Genomic DNA, 24148 nt, shown 5'->3' on the forward strand with positions numbered 1-24148 from the left:
GACTTTGAAGTGCTGAGTCCTTCGGTGAAATGGAGCCTTTTATAATATAAATAGTCTTACCCAATAATTACCTCTGCAAAATTTGATTGTTTGTAAAGCTACTCCAAGCAGTGTCCACATATGTATCCCACCTGCTTCTGACTAATAGCATCTTCTATCCCTTTTTCTTTCCCTGTCTCAATTCTTCCCACAGACCCTGGCCTTACACGACACTTGAGAGGGGCTATGATCTGGTGACAGGGGAGCAAGCCCCTGAAAAGATTCTCAGGTGAGTTGACAGTCTGTTGGGGCATGACGCTGGGGTATGGAGAAGGGTCTAATGGGGAGGTGTAGTTACGCACCTCCTTAGTTTATCGAGCCTGTGCACTTCCGGGATGCAATGGCCCAGGTTGCTCTGGGAATCTAATTCCCATTTGTCTGGTATAGACATAAATTGGGATACTTGAACTGGAGGAGACATTACTGATTATCTAGTCCAGTGGTTTAAAAATATTCTATAGCCATAGAACCTCTTCCTGCCACTACCATGAAATCTTGTGTGAAACGTCAATACCTAAGCTGATGAAGACACACAGCAAATTAAGTGGCATAACTGGGAGTCAGATTTTGGTTGAAATTGATTCAGGGTCCGTGCTCTTAACCTTTGTGCAGATTGCCCCTGCTGACTTAGCAGTCACTTACGGTCCTCCTGCTGGCTATCAGGACTGCTTGGGAAAGCGGAGCTGAAATAGTTCCTCTCCTCACAAAGCCCACTGGTAAATGGGAATCAGGATTTAAACTCAGGAAAATAAAACTAGCAATATAGAACAGTGCATGGGCTAAATGATTAACAGAGTGAAGAAGTGACCATCCAAGTCTGGGCAAAGTTGGCCAACATTATGCCTTGGAGAATGCAGGGGACTCAGCTGGGTGGGGGAGTGAGAGAAGGTTCTAGAAGGGAAGGGTGGAGGGGCCCCTTTTTTCTGTTTTGTCTCTGCTTCCCAGGGAGTCCCCCAATGGAAACTCTTACATTGCAGGTCTACTTTCAGCTTGGGCCAAGGACTCTGGCTTCCTGTCAGCAAAAGCTTCGTGGTCCCACCCGTGGAGCTGTCCATCAACCCCCTGGCCAGCTGCAAGACCGATGTGCTCGTCACAGAAGACCCTGCAGATGTCAGGTAGGGATGTCATCTCCAGCACCTGTACCACGGGCTTCTTAGAGCCGTGGAAGCCCCTCTGTTTCAGGATCTCAGGAACTCCTGTGGAAAAGTACTCTTCATGTTGTTGAAGTAGGCAGTTGCCTAGTCGATATATAAAAAACACTGTCCAATATGCCATGCTCCACATTCCTGAAAGTGACCTCCATGGTGGGCCTCAGTGCCTTTATATTTCAACATAATTACTTTCCTTTGGGGTTTATATAAAACATGAGAGAGGCGACCACATTCTCTGGCTCATCCTGGGATCTTTAATGATCTTCTCTTATAAAAGACGATTACTTAATAGTATATTGGAGAGTCATGAAGGTAAAAGATTGGAGAATGAGGTGCTTTCTCTCATGACTCAGATACCGGGAACAGATTTTGGGCTAATCCATAGGTTTGAAATGTCAAGGTCAAATGAATTTGTTTTTTACTCATGAAGGGATGGAGATTACATCTTTCCTTACACGTTTTGCACCTTGTAGTTAACTTCCTTGTAGACTGACTCTACTGTGTTCTAATTAGTTGCTTACATATCATTCTGTCCTATTATGTGGCGAATCTCTCAAGGTCAAAGAAAATAACTTATTTAGCTTTGTAATCCCCAGTTCCCAGTACATATCGGACAGCTACTAAATGTTTGTTGATTTAATTATACCAGTGGTCTTAGATCTGATCCTAGCACTATTCTGGAGCTTTCTAATGAAGGTTCTTTTTTTTTCCCCCTCCCAATTTGATTAAGGGAAGAATTCTAGAATTTAAATGTTACATAAAATGGACTCTGATTTTACTTTTGGAACTGGCTTGTACACAGCTTATGAGCTCCTGAACTGGAAAATGGAAGCATGGCCCTCATACTTCCAGTGACTGTTATTCTAATGTCTAGCTGTCTTTGGGTCATTTTGAATTTAAGATGCTATCATATATCCATGGCATCTTGATAGGAAGCTCCTAGAACCCACGTCTCTTGCTTTACAATTTATTTATTCTCACCTTCTCAACATTTCATGGAGGGATGAACACAGCATGATTTTTTATTGGTATTTCTCCAAAGAGGTAATTTTAAAAAGGATAGAAAATTAAAGGGATAGCGCTTAGAAAATGAAGTGGTAATTACTAAGAACTAAGATGGTTTCATGCACACACAAATTGATTCATGGCAAATTACCATTATTTCCATTTTTGATAGAATTGAGGTCAGTGAGACTTTAGTAAAGCATGTGCTAAGGTTTCTCTGCATTACATATTTTAAAGATGGAGAAAAGACCATCTGGTTGAAGGATTATTCTCAAAGAGACCCTACGACCGTGTCTCAAATCGACTGAAAAAAGGTCTCTACTAGCTTTCCTCAGAGTTCTGTACTGTTGACATTGAATGTGTGATTTCAGTGAAGCTATAAATGTCAGACTGGCTGATAGTAACACTCCCTCTGGAGTCAAATAGGTCTGGGTTACAGTACTATCTCTACCATGGATGAGCTACATGATTCTGGCCAAATGCAGCTTACTAACTTTCCATTTCTTTGCAAAATGAGGATAATAACAGTGCCTACCTCACAGAATATGATGATGATAATAATAATAATTAATAATAATAACTCATCTCCATTGATCATTCCCAAACCCTTTACTAACATTATCTCATTACATTCTTACATCAACCCCAAATGTGATGCTAATATTATTTTTATTTTACAAATTAAAAAAATAAAATCCGAGGCATAAAGGTGATCCCTTCACTAGTAAGTATTGAAGCCAAGCTTCACCCCATGATCTCTCCACCTCCTGAACCCATGTTCTTAACTATTTCATTGAAACACCTCCCAAGAATTGTTGTAATAATTAAATAATATGTGTAAATGCTGGTACATAATATACTCCCAAAGGTACAGGATTACCAATTTTAGATAAATTCAATTCCCACTACAATAGAGTTCAAGTAGAAACTCGTGATGGTGGGGAAGGCAGAGTCAGGAAGTTTGAGTACTGTGTCATACTGCTGAGAATGACCATGGTCTGTAGAATAATTCAGTTGCCTTTTCTGCTCCAATCTGAATTATTACATTAAACAGCAAACCAGATATGGAGAAGAACAGAATGTCAACCTACAGGGACTCTGAAACATCTTTGGAAATATTAAAACAAAATTGAGGAAAGTATAGTACTAGAATTTATTTCAGTGACAATATTGTTTGTAGTTGGAAGAAATACTGTAATAAATTGAAAGGGGTGAGACCTTTGAAGGGCATGATCCAGTAACAATTAGATGCTCTAAACTGCTAAAAATGCTGTGCCTGGTTACATGGAGGGTGTGCCTTCGCCGAGTTGGGACCAGAGCAGAGTTGCTCAGGATGGGAGAGGGGATGATGTTCTGCAATTATGGGTCCTTCTTCTCAACCCTTTGAAGAATATTTGAAATGTATTTCAAATATTTGAAGAATGTTGATTTGATTAGGTCACTAAATTATCCTGCTTGGGGTGCCCACACGTCTTTGTCTGGGCTTGGAGCAATTGCAGACAGCCTTTTAAGTCTTATCTTCATCTTACCTCTCACATACCCATTGGTTTCACTGCAAGGGTAGATAAAAGATTGCAATCATTGCCATTCAAAAGAATCCATGCTACGTAGGTTGCGTTTTCCAAGCTGCACTAATAAACCTTGTTTGACATGACACCACTCAGGCAAGCATATCCTGGGCATTCAAAGAATTAATAAGTTTCAGTCAGATGCTATGTTAGAAATTAATAAATAATAGATCATAATTATAGATAGCCAATAATATGCCACAGAATCACAACTGAGAGATTAAAGGAAAAAGCAGCGTCAGAAAGGAAGAGATAAGCATTCCAATAGGATTGGGAAAGAAAATGAAAAGGTGCTTTCCCGGTTGTTGTTTTTTCTGGTTTTTTTTTTTTTAAGTCTGTGACAGATTACTCTGAAAGTATGGAATCTCAAACTAGGGGAGGCAGAGCAAGTTAGAGTCAAAAGTAAAGGCTCAACCCACCTGGGTGTCTAAATCCAAAACAATTGATGATAATAAATGTTGGTGAGAATATGGAACAACTGAACTACTGTACCTTTATAGCAGGAACGTAAGTTAGTGTGACCACTGTGTAAATCTACTGGGCAGTATCTACTAAAGCTGAACATCTACATATCCTACAAATAGGATACCACAAATAATATGTTCAAGAATACTGATGGTGGCATTCGTTTGTACTGCCATAAAGCTGGGGGAAGAAAACACAGATGCCCATCAATAACAAGATAGTAGATAAATAAAATAAGTAGATAAATAAAACAAAACAGCAGAATGTTATTAATGCTCAGGATTAATGAACACAACCACCACACACGTCACCAATGATGAATTTCACAAATATAAGATTGAATTATTGAAGCCAGATACAAATGAATACGTATGTTTAAATAAAGATCAAAAACAGTAAAAACTAATCTGGGATGTTAGAAAAAAGAAGAGGGATTACCTTTGGGTGATGGAGGGGCCAGTGATTCAAGGGAAACATGCCAGCGTGCTGGTAATATTTGATTTCTTGATCTGGGTGGTGGTTATATGGGGGTGTTCATTCTGTAAAAATTCATCAAGCTGTACAGATATGATTTGCACACTTTTCTCTATGCATGCCGTATGTTGATTAAACATAAAGTTTATTAGGTAAGGGTGTTCATTTTTTTTTAAAAAGCATAGGCTATAGAGCCCAACTGAACTGCGTCAGTTCAAATCCCAACTCCACCACTTGCTTCCTGCACGAGCTTTCCTGAAGCTCTGTTGGCCCTTGTGGATAACGTGGATAGAAGACTATCTATGCCCTATAGGGGAGTGCTGAGAATTAAAAGATATAATACATGTAAAGTACTGAGTTTGGCACATGGTGAACTCTCTAGAAGCATCAGTTATTATGTTTGTTGTTATTTTTCTCTCTTTCTTTTGCTGAAAGGACACATCCAATCTAAGACATACCTTAAAATCGATAGGGTCTTAGTACTGAGAGTTCGCATTAATCCCTTTGTCATGGGATTTGAGGAAGACTTAAGTGAATATATAACATCTAGTACGGTGTGGTAGTTCTAGCGGCTTTATGCATATGGAAATATTTGCAGAATGAATGAAGAGGCACATGTGCGGTACACATAGAGTGCCTTGGGGATGGAAAAGGAAGAATGAATTCCTGACCAAAGGAATTAGGAAAGTTATTTGCAGGAGAGAGAACATTGGCAGTTAACCTTGAATTGTGCATAGGATTTGTCTGTGTGGAATTTAAGGTGGGAGAGAAGGCTTTCAAGTATGAAGGGTTGAAGGGCCAAGGAAAAGAACTCTCCCCTGGACAGCTCCCATTCTTCAGCCCGTTCCAGCAGGAAGCTGCTGGAAATGAGATTTTTAGCATTCGAGACACTAATGATGTCAGCTACAAAGGTGGAGGAGCGAACTCTAGTTAAATTGCGTGCGGATTCCTTTCAATTCTGAAAACCTTAGCTGGGCCCCTCCTCTGTGCCAGGCACTGTGCCAGGTACCATAGGAATACTGTGATGAATAAGACCCACCTTGGCTTTCAGGGATCTCATGGTGTAGTAAGGAGCACGGAACAAGAGACTGACTTGAGAGATGAAATAAAAGATACTCATGGAGAGAGAACATGGCAAACAACCCTTATTGCTACACACTGGGCCTTCTTCACGATTTCACCAAGAGCTGATTCTTCTTATAAGAGAGATGCAAGAATTGCTATTATGGTTGGAATAATAATCATCTGCAAAGCCCAGCTTTTGGAGCCCCTGAGTGATTTTTCTGTGATCTCAAATCAATGAAAATGAAATGGTGAAACACTGTTAATTCCTACACAATGTTGAAAGAATAATGGGACATCAGGATACAAGCCAGCATTGCTCACTTGGTGACAATTTTCACACTGAATTAGTTCTGGATAGAATTAAGAAGAGTTCCTTGTTCTCTTGGCCTTTCGATTCCAAGCACTAAGAATTTATTGAACACCTACCATGTGCCAGGCTAGGTATCAGAGACAGAGAAATGTTAAGACAAAGATCTTGAGGCATTGAGACAAAATTGCAAACAAAACAGTGTTGCACTTTGTGACCCTTGCAAAGGTTAGAGGAAAAGTTCAGGGCAGAGAAGGGACCCAAGGGAGGAAGGAGGTGGTTAAACTCACCTGAGAGGTAAAGGAAAGGCCTCACAGAGGAGAGGACCTCTGAGCGAAATTGCAAGGTATTAGCAGGAAGTCACTAAGTCACTGGTTCTCAAAGTGTGGTCCCTGGACCAGTAGCCTCAGCTTCACCAGAAAACTCGTTAGAAAGGCAGATTCTCAGACTCCATCTCTGGTAGACTGACATTGACCCCCAAGGGTATCAGTTTCCAGTCCCTAGAACCTGTAAATGTTACCTTATTTGGAAAAAGGGTCTTTGCAGATGGGATTAAGTTAAGAATCTTAAAGTAGGTTGATTATCCTGGATTATCTGGATGGGCCCTAAATACCATTACAAGTGCCCTTGTAAGAGAGAAGCAGGGGGAAATTGAACGCACACAGAGGAGTCGGCAACGTGAAGAGGGAACTAGAGATTGGAGTGACACAACCGCAGCCAAGGAATGCCAGCAGCCACCAGAACCCGGAAAAGGCAAAGAACAGATTCTCCCTCTTGAACCTCATGGGGGCGTGCAGCCTTGCTAACACCTTGATTTTGGCCTCACAGTACTGATTTTGGACTTCTGGTGGTTTTAAGCCATCCCAGTTTGTGGTGATTTATTCCAGCAGCTGCAGGAAACGCATACGTCACCCAAAACCTGAATCAGATATTTTGGAGGTGGGTCTTGTAATCTTGTTTAACCAGTAATCTGGCTTAACAAGTCCTCAGATGATTCTAATGCCCACTAACATATGCATACTAAAGCACTAGGCAGCAAAAGAAAGAAAGGCTCACCTGGCTGCCACAGAAAACAAAGGATGGAAGGGCTTGCAAACTCCAGGGTGACAAGGGCTTTGGGTCCAGCGGGATTTATATGCTCTACAGTGTTGTTGGGACTCAGTATTTCTGTCTCTCTTCATCCCTCATCTCTGTCTTCCTCTGGGTTAACGTGCTCTTCGGGCACACTCTCACCAACAGCTCCAAGCTTACAGCCTCAGTGGGGCATTGCCAGAGTAAAGAGATGTCCTGTTTCCCCAAGCTTTAAGCAAAAGTCCTGGCACTGAGTGACAGCAGTGAGAGCTCCTCCTTATGTGGCACTGTCCCAAGTGCTTTGCTGAAATGAACTCGTTTAATCTTTATCCATTATTAGCCTTATTACATGCATGAGGAAACTGAGGCACAGCGAGTCTTATAACTTGCCCATGGTCACACAACCAGTAAGTGACAGAACCAGGATTTGAATCCTGAGACTCTGACTCCTGACTCCATGCTCCTCACCTCTAAGCTATGATGCTTCTGTTTGGCCTATTTGGGGACATTTGCCAACATCCCAAATCAGTGCCTGAAATTAGCCAGACCTGGGTCACTGACCCACTCTCAAACCAGCAAGGATAGGGGGATCTTTACCCTGTGGGTTGAGATTGCAGGTAGGATAGGGGGAAAGCAGGGGGGAATCAGGACAGGCAGCAAACGGATGCTGAACAACAACAACAGCAAAAGGCAAAACCCACGGATGTCCGCTCTGTGGATGAGGCATGGGGTCTTGAAGTGGCAAGCCTGATGCGGGAGCTTCCATGGTCCAGGTGTCTTGTGGGTAGTGCCAAGGGGCACGTGGCAGAGAATACAGTGAGAAGAAGAGAGGAGACGGAACCTCATGCTATTTTCTCCCTCTCCCCCTCTTTCCTCAGTTCTGGGCCACCTGGCCTAGAGACAGCAAAGACTCTGAGGGCACTTGAGGAGAGTTTATTCACCACTCCAGCGCCCCCAGCAGATGCTCCTGTGCAGATGCTACAGATATCAGAATCTGGCTTTTGCCCAGGCAGTACCCCAAGTCGGTTACAGTGTATTCTGGAAACATGGGCCATCCGTCTTAAGGTGAAACCCTCAACAAAAGCACTCTAGGTACTTCCCTGTGTGATGGACACTGTGTAGGCTCTGGAAATGTAAAGACCAGAAAGGGAAGAGGGTATAGGAAAGCGAGCATAGGCTTGTAATCCTACAGATATGGATACGAATCCTGGCACCACAATTGCTCCCTGAACTCCTTGGGCCAAGTCAGTTTACCTCTTCCAACCTCCATTTCTGAACCTGGAAGACAGAGATTGTTGTGCTTCCTTCAGACGGTTGTTGTTAGGATTACGCGATGTAGATAGAGTAACTAGTACAGCACCTGACACGTAACGGGTACCCTATCGTGGGAAGTTTTTGAAGTTTTAGTCGGCATTTTAGTACAAATAAGGAAATCACTGTATGATGCAGTTGGGTTAAGGTGATAAAAGATGTAGTTCGAGGCCCAGAAGTGGACACAGAAGGGATCCCCTGCATTCCTCTTGATCTCCTTAGGCATCAACAGCAGAAGTAAGGGAGGGTAAGAGCAGCGGGGCATCAGGGTGTGTGGGGTAGGCAGGAGTGAGGCTCAGCCAAGGCAGGTGACGTGTCACACTGGGACACCTGGATGGGAAGGCCCAGGGCAGCAGAGCCTCCGGTGGGGGGAGCCCCATAATGGAGGCCTTGTGTGATTTGATACTCAAGATGCTCCCTCCTATTGGAGGTGAGTAAAACTCAGACTTCTTGCCTTTGCCTTCCCTACAACCTTGACAGCTTTTGCAAATAAGTGACTCTATGTGTGTGTGTGTGTGTGTGTGTGTGTGTGTGTGTGTGTGTTTGCATGGTAGGCAACCGAGAAGCATACTTCCCTTCCCAGGGAGATGCTGAGACAGGGGTGGGCTTCTGCAGCCCTTATTAGACAGTTTCAGCCCCAAGAAGCTTCCCCCACTTTCCCCTGCTTCACCAGTTACTCACACAGACGTTCTTTTCCCAAAGGGCAAGAGGACTTCAACAGGCAACCCACTTACCTGCTTGAAACACAGAAGAAGGGAGATTTGGGCAAAGAGAATAGTGAAGGCTCTGGAGTCAAACTACCTGAGTTCAAATCCCATCTCCACCACTTACTAGCTGACCTTGGGCAAGGTATTTAAACTTTTTAAGCCTCAGTTTCCTGTCTGTAAATGGGGATGATAATTGCTATTGTATCTTTGGATGTTTCTGCAAATTGATGAGATAATACATTTAAACTCTTAGCCCTGTAGTCAGATATAATCATGACTCACATGTACTGACCGTTTACTTTGTATCAGGCCCTGTCTAAGCGCTTCACATACATTAGTTCTGATTCCTCCCAATGACTCAATGATGGAGTTACTACTATTTACAGAGGAGGAAACTGAGGCACAAGAAGTTTAAATCATTTGCCCACCATGTTCCAGGCAATGAGTGGCAGAATCAGGGTTTGAATTCAACCCATTAGGTGAGAGCTCAGTAAATGTTGGCTACCGTTGGTGCGAGGGGTTCTCTGCAAGATTAAGGGGTAGGCGCATTGGACTTTTTGTCTTCATCTTTGTTGACCATTTAGCCCATTGAGTGTGTGTGGAAGTCCATTCCGTGCTCGTGGAAGATTAGATGGGGGTCAGGGGAGACTTTGGGGGCAATAGGGCATCTGTCTGGCACTCACAGCTGGGCTCATGGGATTTGGGCGTTGGAATTTGCCCTGCACCACTGCACCCCTCCCTTCTTTTAGGAGAATGAAGCCCCTCCGAGAAGCATTAATATAAAGACCTCCACACTCCCCACCAAATGGATTTGCTGTCTACTCACATCCCTTCACAGCCTTGCTGCCTGTCATTCAGCCAGTGAGCCCAGCGACATATATATTTCCCCTCATTTTAGTTTCGTGATCTTAATAAAAGTGAAGTCTATTAGGATGAGTCTCTGCCCAGGCTCAGTAAATCTCTTCAAACACCGTTCAGCACCAGATTTCTGTTAGTCTTTGCCACTGGGGAGGCTGCAGCAGGCACTGTCAGCTGGAGCAGAGGCCCACGGCACAGCCTCTGCTAAATGAAACTCAAATGGAGACTTTGGAATATAAATATTGAAGTGACCCAAGTTGGATAAAGGGGAACCAGTTAGCTAAGCTTCTCTCTTACACGCAGGAGATGCTAAATTATTAAAAGTTTAATAAATGTAATAATAAATATTTGATGTTGAATTATGGAAGGCTTTGTAGATACAGTGAAACTGAGAAACGACTTGGTGTATCTGCATTAGAAGTTAAACACTTTTCAAATGGGACTTCTGATGTTGAAATGGGACTGCAGATCTTTCAGTGAAAAAAGAGAGAGAGAAGGGAGAAAGACACATAAACGTATGCGTTTTTGGCAAGTACACTGGGCTGAGAGTTGGGATGCCTGAGTTTCAGTCCTGACTCCACACTGAAGACAGCAATAGAAGCAGCATTTTGGGCATGCCTGACTGGGCAGAGGCTTTTATATAGCATCTCATATGTGTTCCTTGCAGTCATCTTCCAAGGCCAAGGCTATTTTTATCCCTCCCCCCCCATTTCACAGATGAAGAAGCTGATGTTCTAAGACCCTAAATAGCACAGCTGATAAGAGGATGAATTGGAATTTGAACACAAGGCTTCTGATCTCAAGACCTTTACTCCATCATCATGACACCATGTCTTCCTCCCACTTGTTGCATGGAAACCCTTTCTGCTCTTTATTAGTCAGGATGTTTTTGGTTTCAGGAGAGAGAAACCCAGTTCAAATTAGCTTAATGGCAACTGCACCGGAAGGCTGCCACGGGAGGGTGAAAGATCAGCTTAGCCACAGAGATGAGGGGGGTTGAGGGAATTATACAACATTAGGATTCTGACTTTCCTCTCTGCATCATCCCACAATGGCTTCATTCCTCCCCACTCACACCCCCATAGTGGGGTTGTGTTAGTCATGAGTTTCCAAGACTATTGTACTCCTACCACCAAAGAATGAATGCTTTTCTTCGTTGAGTTGCAGTTTGAAGAATCCTAGAGAAGGAATCTGTCTATTGGCCTGGCATGAGTTAGGAGCTGACCTCTCAATTAGTCACCTGTGATGAGGGGACAGGATCTCAGTGTACAGACACAGCCATAGAAGGAAGTGGGGGGACCATGAGCTGAACATCTAGTCCAACCCATGTCTTCAAGATCCTCCCTGGGCTTCTGTGTATCCATCTGCCTGAGAGGTTGGACTAAATCAGAGATGGCAGATAGCAGACATCTCATGTGCCAACTCAGATAAATGGGCAGGGGCTGCCTAGGATGTTAAGTTGGGAGGATTTCTGAGGCTACAGACTGACTCAGATGGGAAGATTGTTATGATCAACTCACGATGCCTGCCTTCAATATGGGACGGGAGTGGTGACAGATGGGTCAGGTACTTGCCATCTCTGAACTTGGTGGTATTTAGAGGTCCTCCTGTTTTTGCATCTGATGACTTGATGATCATGTTCCTCTGTAAAATGAAGAGAGATTTGCTGAGATGCAGGAGAAACACAGCCCTGTGGATGGAGATATTGAGGATGAATTAGAAATGGGGCTGTCTTACTCCATCTATCTGCTTCTATCCATCTGTCTGTTATCTCGGGAGGTATATTTGGATAATCTCATCTTGCTGCCAGTTAGTTTCCTGAAATAGATTTCTGGCTTGAGACAGAGTTGAGGCCTCCATCTAGGTGCTTCCTAGATGCTGTCTGGCACTATCGCTGTCACTTGTAATGTATTAAAAACAGAACGCTCTAATTTAAGCTGTAAACAAACCACTCATAACATAGAGGCCTTGAACTGTATCTTAGAGTTTCAAAGGCAGGTTTAAACAATTATAAACTCACAAACTGCATGTGACCTTCGGAGTCATTTTTTTCCCTTCCCCCTGCCATCACTCGGATGGTTCTAAACTGCTGCAGTCCACCTCTGCCTGTAGGTATATCCTAGCCTCTGGGTGTATGGTCACATTGCTTCCTTAGAAATCCCTGCTCTGGTCTCACCTAAGCAGGCCAGGCTTTAGAGTCTGCAAGCAGCAACTCTGGGCAGTGGTCATCAAGATAAGCTAAGTTGAGCAATCATTTTCCCTTCTAAGACCACTCATTGGGGGTAGGTAGGACCACCCGTTTCCTTTAGTGTGTCTTACTCTGCCCGATACATACCAATCCCCTCTGTACCCAACACACACACACACACACACACACACACACACACACACGCACCATGCAGTCTGGTCAGAAAGATGATTGGCTATTTCAGTGAGTCATGAATTGATCTGGATATTAGGCTTAATTCCTTTCCTTCTCACCAACTAAGGAAACCAATATCAAAGAGCGTCCCAACAGGAAGCAGACGGTATGCTCAAGTGGGAAAGGTTTCAAAGGGGGCTCTGCACAAAGTTGGGGGGAAGTCCTAGAAATGGGGTTTTCAGTACACTGTGGGTGGTGTCAGTGGGTCCAGGTGAGGGTGAGGTTACCAGAACATGGAGAGGGAATTCCATGGAGACTCCTGCAGGAGCTGTGACATTTGGTCAAGGGACAGACAGGAAAGAAGCCAGAGGAATAAATGTCCCAACCTTACTCACCCACCTCCTGCCAGACCTTCTGCTGGTGCCTCCCACTGGCTAACCCAAGGGAACCCAGGCAAGAGGGCCCATTGAGGTGGTCCATCAAAGTCGGCCTCCTGAGGCACAAAGCTGGGTACAGATGAGCTGAGGGTGGAGGGAGGAGGTGCAAATGGAAGAGATCCAGCAGAAACTCCAGGCCCTTCCATCTTCCCTTCAAAATATCCCTCATATGTCCCCCCCTCCGTCCATCTTCCCTGACACTCCCAGGCTCAGACCCTCCTAAAGAGTCCCACTGCTTTCCGTCCTCTACCCCACACCCCCATGCACATGCCCAATCCAGCTCCTACACAGACCGGGCCATGCCTCTCTTCTGCTGGAACCACTCAGAGCCCCATCACCGGCCCCACATAGCCTCAGGATCAAAATCCAAACCATTTCACCTGGTACGCATTCCCTCCTAGCACTTCAGAATCTGGCCTTCATGCCCTCTGGGATCTCATTTCCCACCATGTCCTCATCTGCCATTTCTTCAAAATGTAAAATACACTTTAGTGTCTCCTTGCCTTTGGCAGTGCTGTCCCTCTGCCTGAATTGTCCTAATACTCACACAGTCCCCTGTGTCCCTGGCAAACTACTCCTCGTCCATCACAGTCTTGCAGAAGTGGCACTTCCTCTGAGCAGCCTTTCCAGAACATTCCCTCCTTCCATCCACCAGAATCATAGCCTCCTCATTGCTATGTTCATGCTGCTAGTATACCTCTTCCTTAATTACAGGACAGCACATTGCCCTTGCATTATGGTTAATTGTAGAAGGGTATCCACCCTCTGCCCTCAGCTGGTGATCTATGTCTTCCTGGAGGTTAAGAATTGAATCTTAACCATCTCTGCATTCCTAGTTCTAGGCAAGTAAATGGCTCAGAGGAAGGATATGGAACATTTTGAGGCCCCAATTTGATGTGGCTTTGTTGGCACAGTCATGAGGATGTTTTGATATTACCAATAAGTTGCTCAAAAAATATATTTATGCCGTCTCCGAGCATCACCCAGTCCCCTAACGTGGAAATATTCTTCGTATCAAACAGCCTCAAAACTTCCTGCCTCACAGTGTTCACTGTATTGTATTATAAAAATCCGTATTGTCTCAGAGTGGTTCCAAATAACACCTCTATTTTGGGAAGAGTAAATATAACAAAATAAAAAAGGAGTGTTCCCTAATTTGAAAGGTTTGAGAAATCCTATGATAAAGGAAGTTGCTATGTTGATTTCCTTGGTGGAAGCTTTTCCAAGGACATTAATATATTAATTAATGAACATCATGAATCTTTAGGAAGTGAAGTCTGCACATGACTGTTTCCCCAAAACTATTTTACTAGATGCAGGCTCAGGACCAACATTCCTTGACACCCCTTCCAAGTAATACCGTGTTAGCCCAGTGAGGCTCAGAGGCTACACACATGAAAGGAAACATCAGAGAAGGGGGGATTTGGTTCCCATTCTCTGGGAAGAGGGGGAAGCTGGCCTCTATCCTGTTGGCTTATTATTTCGTCCACCCGGCCGCTGAGCTCCACATTCTATCCCCCTGGCCCTGCAGAAGACACAGGGCCCTCATGAGGGGGGCAGGGTTGGGATAGGATGGGCATGCTTGGATACTCCAGAGAGGGAACAAATCCTGGCTGAGTAGAACTCAAAGATCACCTAGAACTGGCAGAGGAAGAAAAGGAAGTAGCAGAGAGAAAAAGCAGTGAGAGAGAGGAAAAACTTTGTGGCCGCCCAGCCTTTTGAAACTCTTAAGCCCAGCCCAGCCTGGTTGTTAGCAGCACCTGCTCTAGTGCTCAAATCCCATTTCAGCCACACACTGTCTGGGCGAAGGTGAGCAAGTTACTAGACCTTTCTCTGCTTCCACGTGCACATTTGCAAAAACAGATAACTGCACCTTCCCTGTAGGGTTGCTGTTGAGAATCAAGCGAATTAATGCGTAATGTGTTTGGAACAAAAATAGTGGCAGTTATTGTTGTTATAATGTTACAGTTATTTAGCCCAGACTTAATCCACAGTAGGAATTTCTTATGAGGCTCTTTTTAAACTCTTGCCTCTCAGAAGGGATTGTGATTCATGCCCTTTGTAAACTCCACTTTCCCTTCTTAGTGCTTTGCATTCAGTAAGAACTCAGTAAGTGCATGAGGACTGTTGTTGGAATGTGGCTCAATAATGCTTCAAAAAGATGCATAGCAGCATTATTCAGAACAACTAAGATGTGGAAGCAACCCAAGTGTCCATGGGTTTTTATTTTACATCATTCCCAATAAGAAAAATGTGGTATATACATACAGTGGACTATTGTTCAGCCTCAAACAGGAAGGGGATTCTGACATGAATCATCCATCCAACCATCCATCCATCCATCCAACATGGATGAACCTTGAGGACATTACACTAAATGAAATAAGCCAGTCACCAAAAGACAAATGCTGTATGATTCGACTTGTATGAGGCACTTAGTCAAAAATCATAGAGACAGACAGTAGAATGACGGTTGCCAGGGGCTGGGGGGAGGAGAGATGGAGTGTTATTGTTTAGTGGGCACAGAGTTTCAGTTTTGCAAGATGAACGGTTCTGGGGATGGGTGGTGGTGATGGTTGTACAACCACATGAATGGACTGAATGTCCCTGATCTGTACCCTTAAAAACGGTTAAGACAGTAAATTTTATGCTATATATATTTTACCACAAAAAAAGGGGGTGGAAAGTAAAGTGAAAAAAATAAGGAATAAGAAGTGGAAGGGAATGGTTTAGGGGGAAACATGAATGGCCAGCCTGGCCAGTCATTGCAAGCCATGCCAGACACCTCAAAGGCTATCTAGGTATAGCATTCCTGGAACAGAGGGTATGGCTCTATAGTGTATCTCTCCCCACTCCTCCCTTCTAGGGCACCTTCCAGCCCTGCCACTGTCCTCCTGTGTACAACAGGAACGACTTAAATGCACTGAAGAGCCTGACATGGATCTGGATTTGCACACAAGGTGCACAGGTGCTAGGGGATGGTTGAGTCAGCTGTGAGGGTGTCCATTCCAGCAGGGTGAACACAGCCTCTGGAAGGTACGACAGGAAATAGTCATGGAAGTCTATGGTTCCACATATCCCAGAGGAGCCTGGTCTTCGGGGAGAGAGTTTGGTTGCCCAGGAAAGCTGAGGTCCAAAGGAAAAGCCTCACTTCCCTCATCTGTAAAATGGGCTTCAAAAGGGATGATTTTGTCCCCCAGGGGACGTTTGGCATCCTCTGTGGCCACAACTGGGAAGGTGCCATAGGCATCTAGTGGGTAGAGGCCAGTGATGTTGCTAAACATCCTACAATGCACAGAACAGCCCCGCTAATAAAGAATTATCCAACCCCTAATTTCAGTGGTGCCAAGGTTGAGAAACCCTACCTTAGATGGTTATATTGGCCCCACTGAACATATGAGAAAACTGAGGCTGAAGAGGTATGATTTCACATTAACATTCATTAATAACTTGCACTATACCCCAGCCCCTTCAAGGGACCCAGTTCTAAAGAGGCTGGTTTATAGTGCAAGCTATTAAGCCAGAAATTGAAGCATGAAGAGAAAAGATGGTATGCATAGACGTAGCCCGGGGAGACAGGAGGAAGATTTGGTCTCAGGAATAAGGCAGTGCCCTGGCTCCAGGAGTGAGTATCATCCTCGGGCTTTTGGCACCCTTCTCAGTAGGGTTCAGAGACTTCTGCAGAGCCCAGTTTGGCTGCATAGGTTCAGTGGCCTGGCTATGGGGCCAGGAGGAGCATCGCAGGCAGGTCTGACAGCAACCCGCACCTCCAAAGTGAGCAGGAGACACCCTGCCCTCCCTTGCTGTGACGGATTTTACACATTAAAAAAAAGTTTACAATCCCAGCCAGGCAGGCATAAATCACAGCGCCTCTGTGCAGCAGCAGCAGACATGACTTATGGTCCCATCACCATGGCAACGGGAGCGCAGCCGGCACACGCACAAAAGCACTGCTCCCGCCTGACAGGCCCTTGAGGGGCCCTGATGGAGAAGAAAGCATTCCGGAGAAAGGATGTATTCTCCAGAACTCACTGCCCATTTGTCTTCATTCTGGACTGGAGAGAGCCCCTCGCTCTTTCTCTCTCCTCATCCCCAGCCAACAGGTTGTTTTCCTCCCTCTCTTCTGCTTGGGAAGGGGTTTTCTTCTTTTAATCTGTTCTCCCAAAGGTTTGCAGGAAAGACCCCAATTAGAGCTTGCAAAGACCTGGATGGGTCTGCCTGGTGGTCCTCCCCGAGTTGTGAGTTAGGATGATAGCTTTCACGTGAGGAGCACAGGTCTGTGCCCACACCTTGAAGATATTTCCTCCACGACATTGGCAAACCAGCCTCTTAGACTTTCTTCCTGCCTCCCAACCCCTGCCCTCGGAGTCATCCTCTGTGTGCAACTGGAGTGGATGCTTCGAGGTTGCAAACCTGATCTAGACCCCTCCATTGCACCCCTTGCCTGTTGCCAGGAAGGTGAAGCCCAAACCTCTAACTGGGACACACAGCCCTTGGTGCTCTAGCCCTGCTTCTCTCTTACATCGCATCCCCATGCTCCCTGCTAGAGGCTCCAACCTTCTTGAGGGCTTTTTTGTTCCATGTGTAGTCTTGTTCCTCCTGCCCCTTCATCCGGCTGCCTTCCACTCAGCAACAGGGATTAGCATATGCCACCTCTTCCAGGAAGCCTTCTCGGATCCCACAAGCCCAGTGTAGAAGTCCATGCGTGTCCACAGTGTCTGACACTCACCCTCACACAGTGCTACTGTATTTGATGATCCCTACTCCACCATCCAGGTCACCATTTCCTCTCTCTAGACACTATCACCTCCTCACTGCACTTCCTGCCTTCACTCTGGACACCCTCCAATCAATGCCGCACATGGTATAGTCAAAAGAATATTTTTTTTTCCAACACAAAAACCCAGGTATGTCATTCCTCTGATGAAACCCATTGCATGGTCTTTCCTCGCTCTTATAAGAAGTTCAAACTCCTTGCGTGTCCCTCTGCCTGCACCTCCAACCTTCTTCCTACCTTGCACTCTGTGCCCGGCCAGCTGGCCTTGGTTCATTTCTAGATATCTTCTATGCTTGTTTGTCTCTGGCCTTATTTTGAACGTAGAACATCTGCACCCCCATACACACCAGTTTCCAATGAGTACTGCTATTCCTCTGCATCTTTTAGGCCTCAGTGTAAATATCTCCTCTTTCAGGAAGCCAGCTCTTTCCTCCTTATATTGGGTTAGGTTGAGCAGCTCTCAAACCTGGCTACATGCATCTAACCTGGTGAGCTTTTAAAAATCGTGGATAGAATTAGTGGTTGAATGTTTGAAGAGGGATAGAATATTCACATCATCTCAGAGTACCTCTCCACAAGAACCTCCTGGTGTGATGCACTGAGAAGGCCATAGCATCACTTCTGGGGCACTCCTGCCAAAAACCCATTACCCAGATCTAACCATGAAGAAACATGAGACACACCCAGATTGAGGGGCATTCTGTCAAAGAGCTGACCTATTTTTCAGAACATCAGGGCCACAAAAGACAAAGCCCAGTGAGGAGCTTTCTGGATTAAAAGAGCCCAAAGAGACTGTGGCAACAGGGTACAGCACATAAACTGTGATATTCTTTTCTTTATTTTTTTCAGCTTCATTGAGGTATAACTGACAAATAAAATTTTTATTGTATTTAAAGTGTACAATGTGATGATTTGCTATGCCTATACATTGTGAGAAGATTCCCACCAAGCTGGGCTTTCCTTCTGTTATAAAGAACATTCATAAGACACTTGCAGGAATATGTTGATTAGATGATAGCACTATACTGATGATAATCTCCTGATGTCAATAACTGTATTAAAAAGTTATAAAAGACAATATCTCTGTGTTTAGAAAATGCTCACTGAAGTATTTGAGGGTGAAGGGACATCACATCTTTAACTTATTATCAAACAGTTCAGAAAGAAGTGTATGTTTGTACACCATTTAAATACACACAATTACACAATGTGTGTGGATGTGTGTGTGGTGTGTGTACAGACAGCAAGAAAGAAGGAGGGAGAGGAGAGAGAAAACAGAAAAGAATTGGGGCATCTGAGCCCTCCGGCTTTGTTCTTCTTTTGTAAGATTGTTTTCATTTTTCTGAGTTCCTTATATTTCCATGTGAATAGGATGAGCTTATCAATTTCTGCCAAAAATAATTCAACCGGGATTTTATGAAGACTGCACTGAATCTGTAGATCAGTTTGGGGAGTATTTCCATCTTAACAACATGAAATATTTGAATCCATGAACATAGAATGTCTTTCCATTTATTTAGATCTGCTTTAATTTCTTTCAGCATTGTTTTAGTTTTCAGGGTGCAGGTCTTTCACTTCTTTTGTTACATTTATTTTATTCTTTCTGACGCTATGGAAAATGGAATCATTTTCTGAATTTCATTTTCGAATTGTTAGTTGCTAGTGTGTAGAAATACAATTTATTTTTGGACTCAGACCTTGTATCCTGAAGTCTTACTGAACTCATTTATTAGTTCTAATTGTGTGCATGTGTGTGTGTGTGTGCATCTGTATGTATGTATGTAGGTATTCCTTAGGATTTTCTATATGCAAAATCATGTCATCTACAAATAGAGATACTGTTATTTATTTTCTAATTTGGATGTCTTTTTTTGTCTTGCCTGATTTCTCTGGCTAGAACCTCCAGTAAAATGTTAAATACAAGTGGCAAGAGTTCACAGCTCTTCAAACTGTTCTGTAAGTCTGATATTATATTAACGTAAAAAGTAAAAAAAAAAAAAAATACTATAGTCCCTACCTTCAGGAATTCTTGTTGGCTTGGTCTGAGGTGACACTCAGGCAGTGGCATATTTTTTTTTTTGACATCTTTATTGAAGTATAATTGCTTTACAATGGTATGTTAGTTTCTGCTTTATAACAATGTGAATCAGCTATACATATACATATATCCCCATATCTCCTCCCTCTTGCGTCTCCCTCCCACCCTCCCTATCCCAGCCCTCTAGGTGGTCACAAAGCACCAAGCTGATCTCCCTGTGCTATGTGGCTGCTTCCCACTAGCTATCTATTTTACATTTGGTAGTGTATATAAGTCCATATGTACACTACCACTCTCTCACTTCATCCCAGCTTACCCTTCCCCCTCCCCGTGTCCTCAAGTCCATTCTCTACGTCTGTGTCTTTATTCCTGTCCTGCCCCTAGGTTCTTCAGAACCTTTTTTTTTTCTTTTAGATTCCATATATATGTGTTAGCATACTGTATTTGTTTTTCTCTTTCGGACTTACTTCACTCTGTATGACAGACTCTACTTCCATCCACCTCACTACGAATAACTCAATTTCGTTTCTTTTTATGGCTGAGTAATATTGCATTGTATACATGTACCACATCTTTATCTATTCATCTGTCGATGGACACTTAGGTTGCTTCCATATTCTGGCTATTGTAAATAGAAATGCAAAGAACATTGTGGCACATGACTCTTTTTGAATTATAGTTTTCTCAGGGTACATGCCCAGTAGTGGGATTGCTGGGTCATATGGTAGTTTTATTTTTAGGTTTTTAAGGAACCTCCATACTGTTCTCCATAGTGGCTGTATGAATTTAAATTCCCACCAACAGTGCAAGAGGGTTCCCTTTTCTCCACACCCTCTCCAGCATTGATTGTTTGTAGATTTTTTGATGATGGCCATTCTGACTGGTGTGAGGTGATACCTCATTGGAGTTTTGATTTGCATTTCTCTAATGATTAGTGATGTTGAGCATCCTTTCATGTGTTTGTTGGCAATCTGGATATCTTCTTTGGAGAAATGTCTATTTAGGTCTTCTGCCCATTTTTGGATTGGGCTGTTTGTTTTTTTGATATTGAGCTGCATGAGCTGCTTGTAAATTTTGGAGATTAACCCTTTGTCAGTTAGTTCATTTGCAAATATTTTCTCCCATTCTGAGGGTTGTCTTTTCATCTTGTTTATGTTTTCCTTTGTTGTGAAAAGGCTTTTAAGTTTCATTAGGTCCCATTTGTTTATTTTTGCTTTTTCCATTTCTCTAGGAGGTGGGTAAAAACGATCTTGCTGTGATTTATGTCATAGAGTGTTCTGCCTGTTATTTCCTCTAAGAGTTTTATAGTGTCTGGCCTTACATTTAGATTGTAAATCCATTTTCAGTTTATTTTTGTGTATGGTGTTAGGGAGTGTTCTAATTTCATTCTTTTACATGTAGCTGTCCAGTTTTTCCAGCGCCACTTATTGAAGAGGCTGTCTTTTCTCCATTGTATATTCTTGCCCTCTTTATCAAAAATAAGGTGACCATATATGCGTGGGTTTATCTCTGGGCTTTCTATCCTCTTCCGTTGATCTACATTTCTGTTTTTGTGCCAGTACCATACTGTCTTGATTACTGTAGCTTTGTAGTATATATTCTGAAGTCCGGGAGCCTGATTCCTCCAGCTTTGTTTTCCTTTCTCAAGATTGCTTTGGCTATTTGGGGTCATTTATGTTTCCATACAAATTGTGAAATTTTTTGTTCTAGTTCTGTAAAAAATGCCATTGGTAGTTTGATAGGGATTGCATTGAATCTGTAGATTGCTTTGAGTAGTATAGTCATTTTCACAATGTTAGTTCTTCCAGTCCAAGAACATGGTATATCTCTCCATCTGCTTGTATCATCTTTAATTTCTTTCATCAGTGTCTTATAGTTTTCTGCATACAGGTCTTGTGTCTCCGTAGGTAGGTTTTTTCCTAGGTATTTTATTCTTTTTGTTGCAATGGTAAATGGGAGTGTTTCCTTAATTTCTCTTTCAGATTTTTCATCGTTAGTGTATAGGAATGCAAGAAATTTCTGTGCATTGATTTTGTATCGCTACATTACCAAATTCATTGATTGGCTCTAGTAGTTTTCTGGTAGCATCTTTAGGATTCTCTATGTATAGTATCATGTCATCTGCAAACAGTGACAGCTTTACTTCTTCCTTTTCAATTTGGATTCCTTTTATTTCTTTTTCTTCTCTGATTGCTGTGGCTAAAACTTCCAAAACAATGTTGAATAATAATGGCGAGAGTGGACAACCTTGTCTTGTTCCTGATCTTAGAGGAAATGGTTTCAGTTTTTCACCATTGAGAACGATGTTGGTTGGGTTTGTTATATATGACCTTTATTATGTTGAGGTAAGTTCACTCTGTGCCTACTTTCTGGAGGGTTTTTATCATAAATGGTTGTTGAATTTTGTTCAAAGCTTTTTCTGCATCTATTGAGATAATCATATGGTTTTTATCCTTCACTTTGTTAATATGGTGTATCATATTGATTGATTTCCATATATTGAAGAATCCTTGCATTCCTGGGATAAACACCACTTGCTCATGGTGTATGATCCTTTTCATGTGCTGTTGGATTCTGCTTGCTACTATTTTGTTGAGGATTTTTGCATCTATGTTCATCAGTGATATTGGACTGTAGTTTTCTTTCTTTGGGGCGTCTTTGTCTAGTTTTGGTATCATGGTGATGGTGTCCTCATAGAATGAGTTTGGGAGTGTTCCTCCCTCTGCTATATTTTGGCAGAGTTTGAGAAGGATAAGTGTTAGCTCTTCTCTAAATGTTTGATAGAATTCGTCTGTGAAGCCATCTGGTCCTGGGCTTTTGTTTCTTGGAAGATTTGTAATCACAGTCTCAATTTCAGTGCTTCTGATTGGTCTGTTTATATTTTCTGTTTCTTACTGGTTCAGTCTCAGAAGGTTGTGCTTTTCTAAGAATTTTTCCATTTCTTCTTTATAGTAATCTCTCATGATCCTTTGTATTTCTGCAGTGTCAGTTGTTACTTCTCCTTTTTCATTCCTAATTCTATTGATTTGAGTCTTCTCCCTTTTTTTCTTGATGATTCTGGCTAATGGTCTATCAATTTTGTTTATCTTCTCAAAGAACCAGGTTTTAGTTTTATTGATCTTTGCTATTGTTTCCTTCATTTCTTTTTCATTTACTTCTGATCTGATCTTTATGAGTTATTCTGCTAACTTTGGGGGTTTTTTGTTCTTCTTTCTCTAATTGCTTTAGGTGTAAGGTTAGGTTGTTTATTGGAGATGTTTCTTGTTTCTTAAGGTAGGATTGTATTGCTATAAACTTCCCTCTTAGAACTGCTTTTGCTGCATCCCATAGGTTTTGGGTCGTCGTGTTTTCATTATCGCTTGTTTCTAGGTATCTTTTGATTTCCTCTTTAATTTCTTCAGTGATCTCTTGGTTATTAGGTAGTGTATGTTTAGCCTCCATGTGTTTGTATTTTTTACAGAGTTTTTCCTGTAATTGATATCTAGTCTCAAAGCATTGTGGTCAGAAAAGATACTTGATACGATTTCAATTTTCTTAAATTTACCAAGGCTTGATTTGTGATCCAAGATGTGATCTATCCTGGACAGTGTTCCATGAGCACTTGAGAAGTAAGTGTATTCTGTTGTCTTGGGATGGAATGTCCTATAAATATCAATTAAGTCCATCTTGTTTAATGTACCATTTAAAGCTTGTGTTTCCTTATTTAGTTTCAATTTGGATGATCTGTCCATTGGTGAAAGTGGGGTGTTATAGTCCCCTACTATGACTGTGTTACTGTTGATTTCCCCTTTTATGCCTGTTAGCATTTGCCTTATGTATTGAGGTGCTCCTATGTTGGGTGCATAAATATTTACAATTGTTATATCTTCTTCTTGGATTGATCCCTTGATCATTATGTAGTGTCCTTCTTTGTCCTTGTAATAGTCTTTATTTTAAAGTCTATCTTGTCTGATATGAGAATTGCTACTCCAGCTTTCTTTTGATTTCCATTTGCATGGAATATCTTTTTCCATCCCCTCACTTTCAGTCTGTATGTGTCCCTAGGTCTGAAGTGGGTCTCTTGTAGAAAGCATATATACGGGTCTTACTTTTGTATCCATTCAGCCAGTCTATCTTTTGGTTGGAGCATTTAATCCATTTACATTTAAGGTAATTATCAGTATGTATGTTCCTATTACCATTTTCTTAATTGTTTTGGGTTTGTTATAGTAGGTCTTTTCCTTCTCTTGTATTTCCTGCCTGGAGAAGTTCCTTTAGTATTTGTTGTAAAGCTGGTTTGGTGGTGCTAAATTCTCTTAGCTTTTGCTTGTCTGTAAAGGTTTTAATTTCTCTGTCGAATCTGAATGAGATCCTTGCTGGGTAGAGTAATCTTGGTTGTAGGGTTTTCCCTTTCATCACTTTAAATACGTCCTGCCACTCCCTTCTGGCTTGCAGAGTTTCTTCTGAAAGATCAGCTGTTAACCTTATGTGGATTCCCTTGTCTGTTGTTTGTTATTTTTCCCTTGCTGCTTTT

The 24148-nt window shown here is 42.7% G+C and overlaps 1 protein-coding gene across 5 annotated transcripts in view; it reads left to right on the plus strand.

The window, feature by feature from the left end:
• The window catches only part of ASTN2 (astrotactin 2), a 909948-nt gene that overhangs the window by 436694 nt on the left and 449106 nt on the right, over positions 1-24148 (plus strand). For 4 of the 5 annotated variants that reach the window (XM_061200030.1, XM_061200026.1, XM_061200028.1 and 1 more), the window contains exons 9-10: positions 194-268; positions 1017-1154. In XM_061200030.1, coding sequence (XP_061056013.1) covers positions 194-268; positions 1017-1154 — 213 coding nt within the window. The remainder of the gene's footprint in view (positions 1-193; positions 269-1016; positions 1155-24148) is intronic. The other variant, XM_061200027.1, reaches the window with a different exon arrangement.

The sequence above is a fragment of the Eubalaena glacialis genome, chromosome 9, assembly GCF_028564815.1.
Source record: "Eubalaena glacialis isolate mEubGla1 chromosome 9, mEubGla1.1.hap2.+ XY, whole genome shotgun sequence".
In the NCBI taxonomy this organism is placed as follows: Eukaryota; Metazoa; Chordata; class Mammalia; order Artiodactyla; family Balaenidae; genus Eubalaena; species Eubalaena glacialis.